The following is a 12520-nucleotide window of genomic DNA, read 5'->3' as shown; positions in this document are numbered from 1 at the left end:
TTTTACTTTTAATAATATTCATGACTCTCATAATTTTTATATTCATAACCTCCAATTTAAATTTATAAGTTTATGTGTCTTATGGAATTCCTTTATTTTGCCTATAAATTTATATTAGTTTCATGAAGATTCACATTCACAATTATTCTTTCTTTTTTCATCATATAAGTTTGATTTGTAACAAAAAAAGAAGTACATGAAGGTAAGAAATACTTCATTGAAATTTTTATTTTTTATTTCCTTTATTTTTGTCTATATAAATTCGTATTTGATTTGTGAAGGAAACTAACATAATTTTTATATTCATAACCTCCAATTTAAATTTATAAGTTTATGTGTCTTATGGAATTCCTTTATTTTGCCTATAAATTTATATTAGTTTCATGAAAATTCACATTCACAATTATTCTCTTTTTTTTTTCATCATATAAGTTTGATTTGTAACAAAAAAAGAAGTACATGAAGGTAAGAAATACTTCATTGAAATTTTTATTTTTTATTTCCTCTATTTTTGTCTATATAAATTCGTATTTGATTTGTGAAGGAAACTAACATGTAACCAAAAAAAAAAGTACATGAAGTTAATAAATATATCATTCTCAAGTAATTATCTTTTCATTTCCTTTATTTTGTCTATATAGATTCATATTTATTTTCATGAAGATTCACATACAAAGTTATAATTTCTCTTCTTCATAATACTTGTTTGTGAATTAGCTAATATGTAACAAAAGAAAAGTATATGAATGTAAGATATATTTCATTCTTAAATCTTTCTTTTCATTTTTATGTACTTAGACATGCTTTCTTAATATATATTTTTATGTTTGTATTATAATTTATCAAGTAAGTATGATTAGAAAAATCTCTTTAATTCTTAACAATGTTTTGTCCGTATGCAATTACTCTTTCTAATAGTTAGTTTTCCATATATAATATAGTTTGATTATAATATTTGTTAGATTTCAAGAAATAATTATTATTTAGTATTGTTATTACTATTGAAAAGATAATATTTAAATATATTAAATATGGTTTATATTTCGTTCTTTCTTTTGACATAATTATTTTTAATTCGTATATGCTTTTTTTTTATTCAGTTGATTGCATATATGAATAGTTTGACATATGGATCAAAACATGATGGCGGATCTCTTTGCAAAGGAAGATGGTACAAGGAAAAAAGATGAAGCATAATTAGAGATTATTTTTTCACTTTGAAATTTATTAGCAACTTAGTTACTTTTGCTAGAGTTTTTAAAATTTTGATTTATGTAAATAATTTAGCTAAATGTATTATATTGTCAATGCTAATCATTTGATCCTTTAGTATTCTATTTTCTCTTTGTTATGAAAAAAATAAATATAATTATTCATTTTAACAACAACAAAATTTATGATGATTAGTTTCACTTTTATTATAAATTATAAAAAGTAATTGAAAAATATATTATTATTTTCATGATGTCATTTTTTGCGTATGTAACAATCTGTCGTCGTTCTTTTTGCTTTGAAATGTATTTATAATTTTTATATAGTCACCAATTATTATATTTTCTCTGTTCATTTTTTGTATTTTCACACCTTATTTTTATTTTTTTTATTTTACAAATAAAATCAATACATAATTAGTAATACATTTAGTGGCTAATAGAATTATACATTTGAATTATTTATAACTCATGTCTCTTCATCTTACTTGTAAAGTTTAATACTAAATATGAATCATGACTTTATATGCTTCATTTTTCGTAAATCTTATAAGTATTTAATTAATGTTTTAAACATTATAATAACCAAATGTAATAATAAAATAAAATAAAATAAAACAATTTTGTTTTGACGAAATCAGAGTTTGGATAGAACATCACTACTCCTAGAAAAGATAGAGAAAATTAAAATATCTAAAATATTTTCAACCTAATACAATATATTGTTATTTCAATATATTATTCCTTATTCCATTTACTTCACCACGGTGAATATTTTGTTCTAATATTTACATATACAAAACAAATAAATATATTTTATATGTTTTAAAAAAGTCTATGATATCACAGACAAGGAGAAATATAAATATTATCTATATATTCGATACTAACCTAAATATTATATATTTCATATTATTATCTTATAAATATTTCATATAATCGCGCGAAGCGCGGATAGTTTCACTAGTATTTTATAATAAGGAAATCAACTTCTTAAATTATAAATTAATCACAATTTTGAAATAACTTGAGAACCCCCGAAAAATAACAAATATGAAAAATATAAAAGACTTGTAACTTGACTTATTAGAAAACAACAGAAATGAAAATTTTAAGGATTGCAATTTTATACATTACTAAATAATTTGTTTTTAATAAATAAACAGTATTTTCAAAATTATAAATTAACTTTATATTCTCTTAATCTATCATTTTTGTTATTAAATTTTGCTTCACGAGACTATGAAAGTATATGTACATATTTTTTAGGTAGCATATCGATATCAATATGCTCATTTTCTGCTTTTATGTTTTAAAATACTATACTCCACAAACACAATAAATTAATATTATCAACAAAAAAATGAGAGATGAATTTACCTGAACAAATAATATTTTTGAAGAGTGTTGTCATTATAATATAATCAAATTATCTAAGATTTAAATAAAGGTCTAAAGAGAATAAATTTAACATTTTTTTAAAAAAAACTCATGATTTATGTCTTCACGAATATAAACAAATAATATTAAATGTACGATGACATATCAAATGATTTTATCTTTCAAAATTAAATCATGCAAAAATGTGTATTCATCTTTATTGTAGATATATCTCCTATAATCTGCAAAATATGATTAAATAAGTTAAAAATTATTTAGCAAAAAAAGAAAAAAATAAAGAATAAGAAAAAAGTTGTATTTAATTATAAATCCTCCTACATATTGTCATTTTTGACAAAATATAAATAATTCAAAAGAAAATAATATAATAGGAATATTACTTCTTAGGCACCTAAAAAAATAAAAAATAATCAATGTAATGATTTCATTTCATCATATATACAAGAGTTAAGAAAAATAATTACAAATAGATTATTAGTCCTAAAACAAATCTCAAAGAATAAAACAAAATAATTTATCTAGAAGAAATAAAAATATTAATTTAATTAACCTTTTTCAATGAACCTTTTAATAGATTTTATAAATAATTTATAACTTGTAAGAATGAGTGACATGAATTTCAGATTTAATAAAGGATTATTTTTTTCCTAATGATAATGAAAATAAGAAGGAAACAAATAGAAAAGAAAAGAAAATTAAATAAATAAAATAATAATAATATTTTAAACAAAAAAAAAAGGGCAAAGTTCCCTACATTGTTGAAAACGGCGAATTGAAAAATAAAAATAAGGAACAGAAGGGAAAAGAAAAAGAATGTGCAGAAAAAGAAAAGAAAAGAAAAGGAGAAAAAAAGGGGGAAAAGGTGGAGAAAAATCGATATTTTCATCTTAAGGTGTCAAGGTAATTATTCTCATCCTTTCTATTAAGTTTTTATGTAATTAGGAGTAAATTTTTAGGTTAAAAACGTGTATAATTATATTGATATGTGAACTTGTGATTATGCATAGAGGTCATTATATAATAAATTATTATTACTATTGTTATTATTAGTATTATTATGGCGGAAAAGAGAAAGAACAAAAAACTAATTTTGGCTAATAATTGATGAGATGATTTTATGAAAAAATCAATATTATTTTTAGAAGTTCTCTATTATTTTGAGTCAATGTTGAGGCGTTCAGTAACATCCTAATTGGATGGCTATGATAGTTATAATGGTAATGGATTATTCAATCTTATTAGATGTTGGTTTCAACAAGTGAATTTCACCTTAATCACTTTTATTTTAATTATCACATTATGTTTCAAATTTTGATATGTTGAGATAGGTAATTGAACTTAAGGCGTAGTTTATTATATGAATACTATTAGACTTATGCTATTTGAGGGAATCAAAAAACTTAACCCTAGGTTTGGAATTTGAAAATATGGAGTTGACATATTAGTTATGATAAAAAAAATTTTTAAAAAATTGATTATAAAATTGAGTGAGTTTTTGGATCTAGACTAAATCTATAGTGATATAGGTGTTGTTAGTTTTGAAACTTATTGTGATTATGTATCTGAATAGATTGTTTTGAGTTAGAAGTTCAACAAATGGGAAAGACTCAAGTCCCGGAGTAAATTCTTATTGAATTCATGCAAATGGATTTCTAAACTCTTGCTAAGTGTATGAAATACGCGTATTTCCTTGTGGTATGAAGTGTAATGGGATTTGGAAGGGTTGACTTGTCCACCTTGATTAATTTTAATGATAAAATGGGGTAATAAAAGACAATGTGATTATTTATTTGTATGTGATGTATTGAGAATGGTACGAGTACCGATGTTATAATGAGAATGTTTATTATTATAGAATGCGGATTGTAATCCGAGAATGCCAAAACATATGGGCATTAACTAATATCTTATTGATTTGTTTTATTATGTGTGATTGTGTTCTTTACTGAACCCGTATAATTGTGATAATTGAGGTGATTATATGTCATAGCGACATTTGATTTATTGAGATGTTGCATCATCTCCTTTATTTGATATCATATTGTGCACTTGCATTGACATGAGAATGGTATGAGTAAATGTCTAACACGTGGAGATCGTCCTTGTTGATATCGAGTTATGATTATTTGGGACGTGGAGATCGTCCGTACTATAGAAAAGTTATGATTATTGGGCGCGTGGAGATCGTCCTTGCGAAATTTGTTTGATTTATGATAGTGCGTTGAGATCGTCCGCACAGACACGTGGAGATCGTCCGTGTTGGTATATGGACCTCGCGAGTCCCTCATGGGTCATGAACTCTCGATGTATTTTCGAGGAGTATCATGTATATACGGTTGAGAGAGAAATTAGTATTCTAAGGCATATCACTTCATGGTGTCATATTGCATCGCATCCCATGACATTTTTCATTCTTGATGATTATGTGTTTATTGGTGGTTGGGAAATACTTGATATTTGATTACCTCTATTTGACGAACTTAATCTTGTGTGTTGCTGATATTGTGAGTGCCTTCTTGTGAAAGTTTGTGATTGTTGAATATTGAGTTGTAGTTAAGGATGTGTAATTTGTTAAAATGATTTTTAAGAGTTGGACGTTATGAAAACTATGAATAGTTAGGTTGGACTGTTTTTATGTAGATTGTAGTTGTGGAGGTTCGGTTGGTGTGTAAGGAGTACCCGTATTTTACCCCCTTAGCTTGTGTTTAGAAGTTTACTTGCTGGGTACCGTGTGGTTTGATACTCACCCCTTGCTACTACAATTTTTTGTAGGTTATAAGCCTGAATTTTTGTTGTACTTGTCATTCTCTTCTTTTTCGTGGCTTCTTGGAGATTTGTGAGGTAACTGATTGTCGTCTCAGCGAACTCTCTTTCTTCATAGTTTTGATCTTGTTCTATTCTAGAAACAAGTTCATTTGAGACTTATATTTTCGTTTGATTCAATTGTAATACTTTAAAAGCTTGTATACGTGACCACTAGGTTTTGGGGTATAATGTAAGTTGATATTAAATTTTCCGCATTTTATTGTAATAGTTGAGTTTTAGGCTGACTTGTTTTGGTGGGATAAGATGAGTATCATCACGTCCTTTTTTTTGGATCGTGACATATATATATATATATATATATATATAACATTAATATAATTAGTAGTATATTAGAGTAAAAATATAAAAATCCTATGCAATAATCAACAGTACTTAAGAGTTAACTCTACTCTCTACTTTTGGTTATTTAACCTTTAGGTTTTACTTTTTAGTATTACTTATTTACTTTAGTTAGTTTATAATTGACTAATATTAGCTTTTGTATGATTGTAAATGTTAATAATTTGATTAAAGGTCAAAAATTCAGATTGTGTTTTTTAAGTAACGCAAGAACATATGATTTACCATAAGCATGGTCTCATTTGCTACTGTTTTGACTCTTGTTATGATTTGATTTTATTTGATTCTCTTTGCTGCATAAAGGGGACCTCGTTTTATATATTATGGTGATCGAAAATTGATCAAGACTTTAATCTGATGACTAAAATACAACAAGTTGATCCCTAGTGTTCTGTTTGTGATGATTATTTCGATGTATGCGTATCACGTTAAATTATTGGATAAGTCATATACTCATTTTGAAAACATTTTTTTATTGGTTAAACCGAAACTCGAACCGTTAAAGACCAAAATCGATAAACCAAAAACCGATAACAAATATTTTATTGATTTGGTTATCGGTTTAGCATATTCAAATATCAAAAATCAATCAATCGAATCGCTAATACTTAAAAGCAAATCGAACTGACCGATACACACCGCTACTCTATGCAATACAAATTATTACCATTAAATGATAATTTGCAGGTTTTCTTGTTTTCTTTTTCTAAAAAATGAAAAAATTTGTCAAAAAAGAAAGCTAAATATTTGATGTATTTTTTGTTCTCCTTCTGTATCTCTATAGATATGGAAGTTTTATAGGCTAAATTTTTTCAATTTACTCTTTGTCAACAAGTATATGTTATGTGCATTAGCTTAAATCAATTTAATACCTTTTTAAAGTTACTTTGACTTTATTGAGCAACAAATGCTTAATTAAAAGTGAGGGTACAAAGTTGAAAATTAAAAGAAAGAGATAAAACAAAGAGACTCATGGAGGAATAATAATGAATAAGAGAAAATGTTGCAATTGATTGAAGACCAAAAGAAAGAAAACTAATAGTTTAATCAAAGAGTACTTGAGCTCGAAACAAACAAAGTTGTTCAAAATAAATTCCTAACTTTTCAACTTGAGCTTTTGAAAAATGAGATAGATGTAACGGTCAACATAGTCGTTAGGAACAAATCATTAATGGAATAAATTATGCCCGAAATTGAAAATTTCCGCTTAAATCAGTCTCAAATGAAATTTGAATAAGGTAAATTTTACGGCAATACGAAAAGAAAGGATATAAAACTTCTAAACTTAAATTGATTTTTTTGGTTAAGACGTAAAGATTCCATAGGACTTCATGGAAATGAATTCATGTGAGTAGGATTTTCAATATTTATTTTGATGTGAAGAGGTCGGTTTAACTACATCAAGATTTGAAAGTGTAGTGTGAAACATTCTATTTTGAAAGAATTTTTGAGCTTTTGTCCCATGCAAGTTGCTATAACGGCTGACACGCTGCAATAACATGACTCAGAAAAAGAAGTAGTCGTCCGAGACTGCTATAGAGGTCTCAACATGATTGGGGGTGGTGATTAAGCCGCTATAACATGATAAGTCAATGTATTCAAAAACGTTTCTAGAAAAGATAAAATACAACCCAAAACGAAATTCAATAATATTTCATCAAAAATCTTCATAAAGACAAGTAATCTGATTCCCTAATTTGATTCTTAGTAAACAAGACAATCATTAGTACTTAACAAAATGTTATAAAGATAGAAATAAAGAATTGTGAGTAAAATGTCATAAAAACGAATAAAGTACGTAATAATTAAATGAAATTGACATGGGACAATAAGTTTGAATACATTCATTTTATAGCTTATTTGTTTCCCAATTTTTTTTCTTACTTCTATTAAGGATAGAAATAGAATAGAAGTGTTGTAAATCCATTGTATATGTGGATGATCCATTAGAGTTATCCAACAATTAATTGGATTCATGTATTAGTGTTTCCAATGTGATAAGATTTCAAGGTTATATGAACCTTGATGATAACTATGTATAATTCCAAGGTGACCTTTGACTATGATATCTCAATACTATAAATAGAGATATCACTCACCATTGTATGACACACTTGAATAAGAAAATTCTCTCCTCTACCTTATACTTCTTGTCTTTTTCTTCTTACATTCTGAGCTTTCTTTACAACACGTTATCAGCACGATGTTGCTACTTGCAAAGGTATTATATAAATAATTTTATTTTATTCACATATTCTCTCATAATTTCATTATGTCGAATTTATCCAAACTTGAGTTTGTTGCATTAGATATTTCTATAAAGAATTATCTTTCATGGGTACTCGATGCTGAGATTCACTTGGCTGCTAAAGGTCTTGATGCCACTATTACTCAGGGAAAGGGGAGATATGACCACCTAAAGGCAACAGTGTTGCCAAGAGCTCGTTATGAGTGGATGCATTTACGATTTCAAGATTTTAAGACCGTAATTGAATACAACTCTGCTGTATTCAGGATAACCTCCCAGTTGAAATTATGTGGGGAGATTATAAAAGATGAGGACATGTTGGAAAAGACACTTACTACTTTCCATGCCTCAAATGTGATATTGCAGCAACAATATCGTGAAAAGGGTTTTCAAAAATATTCTGAATTAATCTCATGTCTTTTGGTGGCTGAGCAACATAATGCTCTTTTAATGAAAAATCATGAAGCTCGTCCCACTGGAGCTGCTCCATTACCGGAGGCAAATGTGGTGGAAGCACGTGATCAATCTGAAGTAAAAAGAGATTATCATCGGGGCTATAATAATGCACGGGGACGTGGCAATGATAAAAGACGATACACTAATCGTCAAGGTGGTGGTCATAATAAAAGGGAGAACAACATGAGTTCTCAAAATAACCCTTCAAAAAGTAATTGTCGTCGTTGTGGCATGAAAGGCCATTGGAAGAATGAATGTCACACACATGAGCATTTTGTAAGGCTCTATCAAAATTCCTTTAAAAAGAAAGGAAATAAAAGTGGTGCTTCATCTTCCGATGCTCGAGCTGAGTCACATATGACTCCTAAAGATGATAATAAGCCGGGAACATCTCAGAAATATGATAAGGATGTTGAAGCAAATTTGGCTTTAAAAGATGATGTTTTTGATGGCCTTGGTGACATTACTCATATGGAAGTTGATGACTTATTTGGAGATCAAAACTGATGTTTGATCTTTTAGCTGGGGAATGAAGTCTGTTAATATTTTACTTATGTATTTTTAATTATTATGTTATTCATGTTGAAGTATTTAAATTTCCGTTGTTAATTTTGTTTCTTCCTTCTTTTGATGTATTTTATTTTAATGAAAATTAACAGAAATCCCCAGTTGTCAGTTGGATTCAAGATGAGTAATGGAGATGTATGCCTTCTTGATAGTGCTACAACGCATATAACATTAAAAGAAAAGAAATACTTTTCTAATTTGGTTATGAAAATGGCATATGTCAACACAATATCAGGTAGTACAAAATTAATCGAGGGCTCTGGAAGAGCGACCTTATTACTACCTGGAGGGACAATATTAAGCATTGATAATGCATTATATTGTCGTAAGTCTCAAAGAAACTTATTAAGTTTCAAAGTTATTCGCCAAAATGACTATCATGTTGAGACGGCTAATGAAGGAAAGGTTGAATACCTTTACATTACTACAATTAATGTAGAAAAGAAATTTGTGCATGAAAAATTACCTACATTTTCTTCTGGGTTGTACTATACAAGTATAAGTACAGTTGAATCACATGCCGTAGTAAACAAAAGGTTTACTAATTTTAATGATTTTATCATTTGTCATGACCGGTTGGGCCATCCCGAATTTAATATGATGCGCAAAATCATTGAGAATTCACATGGGCACACCTTAAATAACCCAAATATCCTTCAATAAAAGGAATTCTCTTGTGCTGCTTGTTCTCAAGGAAAGTTGATCATTAAACCATTAACAGTTAAGGTTGGAATTGAATCCCCTGCGTTTCTGGAACGTATACAGGGTGATATATGTGGACCAATTCAACCTGCATGTGGACCCTTTAAATATTATATGGTCTTGATAGATGCTTCTACAAGATGGTCACATGTGTGTTTATTATCAACTCGCAACATGACTTTTGCGAGATTACTGGCTTAAATAATAAGATTAAAAGCACAATTTCCAGACTATACAATAAAGACAATCCGTCTAGATAATGTTGGTGAGTTTACATCTCAGGCATTTAATGATTATTGTATGTCTACTGGTATAACAGTTGAACATCCAGTTGCGCATGTTCACACTCAAAACGGTCTAGCAGAATCATTGATTAAACGTCTACAATTGATAGCTAGACCATTACTAATGAGAACAAAGTTATCTGTGTCTATGTGGGGGCATGCTATTTTGCATGCAGCAACACTTGTGCGCATAAGGCCGACCAATTATCATGAATTCTCCCCATTACAATTGACTTTAGGTCAAGAGCCAAACATTTCCCATCTTAGAGTTTTTGGATGTGCGGTGTATGTCCCAATTGCTCCACCACAACGCACAAAGATGGGACCCAAACAAGGTTGGGGATATATGTTGGGTATGAATCTCCTTCAATCATAAAATATTTGGAGCCTATGACTGGAGATTTATTTAAGGCAAGATTTGCTGATTGTCATTTTGATGAATCAGTATACCCAACATTAGGGGGAGAACATAAGTCGTTGGGAAAAGAGATAGATTGGAATTCATCAACTCTATCTCATCTGGATCCTCGAACAAACCAATGTGAGCAAGAAGTTCCAAGAATAATTTATTTCCAGAACATTGCAAATCAGCTACCACATGCATTTACTAATCTTCCAAGGATTACTAAATCGTATATTCCAGCTGTTAATGCTCCAGTTCGAGTTGATATCCTGACGGGACAAATTGTTAAGGCAAATGAGTCTAGACCACATTTGAAGCGTGGTAGATCAATTGGTTCCAAGTATAAAAATCCTCGAAAGAGAAAAGGAATAAATGATCAAGATGATCATGGGTTGAAAGAAATTTCTCAAGATGAGACCCAAGTCATAACACATGATGATGAGGAGGTTCGAACTTCTGAAAACAATGAAATTTCAATGAATTATGTCTCGACGAAAAAGTTGTGGAACCGAAATAATGTTGTGATTGACAACATATTTGCCTATAATGTTGCTATTAAAATAATGCAACAAGATGAAGATTTTGAGCCAAAATCTGTTCACGAATGTAGACAGAGAAATGATTGGCCAAAATGGAAGGATGCAATTCAAGCTGAATTGGCTTCACTAGAAAAATGTGAAGTTTTTCGATCGATAATCCGAACACCTGAAGGTATCAAGCCAGTGGGGTACAAATGGGTTTTTGTACGAAAAAAGAAATGAGAAAGGTGAAGTCATGAGATATAAGGCCCGACTCGTTGCTCAAGGTTTTTTTCTCAAAGACCTGGCATTGATTATATGGAGACATATTCTCCAGTGGTAGATGCAATTACCTTCAGATATCTCATAAATCTGGCAGTTCATGAAAAACTTGAAATGCGTTTAATGGACGTTGTCACAGCCTATCTGTATGGCTCGTTGGACCACAACATTTTCATGAAAATTCCTGAAGTATTCAAAGTGCCTGAAGCATACAAAGATTCAAGAGAAACTTGTTCAATAAAGCTTCAGAAATCTCTGTATGGATTGAAACAATCAGGAAGGATGTGGTACAATTGTCTGTGAATATTTGTTAAAGAAAGGGTACAAAAATGATCCGATTTGTCCCTGCATTTTTATTAAACGATCGGGGTCTGAATTTGTAATAATAGCTGTGTATGTTGATGATTTGAACATCATTGGCACTCGTAAAGAGTTGTTAGAAGTTGTTGAGTGTCTGAAAAAAGAATTTGAAATGAAAGATCTCGGCAAGACAAAATTTTGTCTTGGCCTACAGATTGAGAATTTGTCAAATGGAATACTTGTTCATCAATCAACGTACACAGAAAAGATACTAAAGCTTTTTTACATGGATAACTCACATCGATTGAGTACTCCAATGGTGGTAAGATCGCTTGACATCAATACAGATCCATTTCGACCTCAAGAGAATGATGAAGAGCTTCTTGGTGATGAAACTCCTTACCTTAGTGCGATTGGGGCACTAATGTACCTTGCTAACAATACTCGACCAGATATCTGTTTTGCAGTAAGTCTTCTGGCAAGATTCAGTTCCTCCCCAACAAAAAGACATTGGAATGGTGTTAAACACATACTTCGATATCTTCGGGGGACCATGGACATGGGTTTATTCTATTCCAATGAATCCAAGTCAGAACTGATTGGTTACGCAGATGCAGGATATTTATCTGATCCGCATAAATCTCGATCACAAACAGGCTATTTGTTTACATGTGGAGACACGGCAATATCTTGGCGATCAATGAAGCAAACGTTTGTAGCCACTTCTTCAAATCATGCAGAAAATAATAGTCATTCATGAAGCAAGTCGAGAGTGCGTCTGGTTGAGATCAATGACCCATCATATTCAGGAAATGTGTGGTTTTTCTTTGAAAAAGAATATACCAACCACAATGTACGAAGATAATGCTGCATGTATAGCTCAATTGAAAGGAGGATACATCAAAGGAGACCGGACAAAGCATATCTCACCAAAGTTCTTTTTCACGCATGATCTTCAACAAAATGGTGAGATAGAAGTTCAA

At 29.8% G+C, this 12520-nt stretch overlaps 1 protein-coding gene across 1 annotated transcript; it reads left to right on the top strand.

Moving 5' to 3' along the window:
- Positions 1-8049: 8049 nt before the first annotated feature.
- Positions 8050-8988, top strand: LOC107022357. Its single transcript, XM_015222993.1, has one exon. It carries the CDS (start codon positions 8050-8052, stop codon positions 8986-8988), a length of 939 nt encoding a protein of 312 aa, XP_015078479.1.
- Positions 8989-12520: the final 3532 nt, after the last annotated feature.

The sequence above is a fragment of the Solanum pennellii genome, chromosome 6 (assembly GCF_001406875.1).
Source record: "Solanum pennellii chromosome 6, SPENNV200".
NCBI lineage: Eukaryota > Viridiplantae > Streptophyta > Magnoliopsida > Solanales > Solanaceae > Solanum > Solanum pennellii.
This window is presented reverse-complemented; position numbering and strand designations above follow the sequence as displayed.

Bases quoted from the DNA above. Each gene is read 5' to 3' on its own strand.
- LOC107022357 (XM_015222993.1), top strand. From the start codon at position 8,050: ATGTCGAATTTATCCAAACTTGAGTTTGTTGCATTAGATATTTCTATA.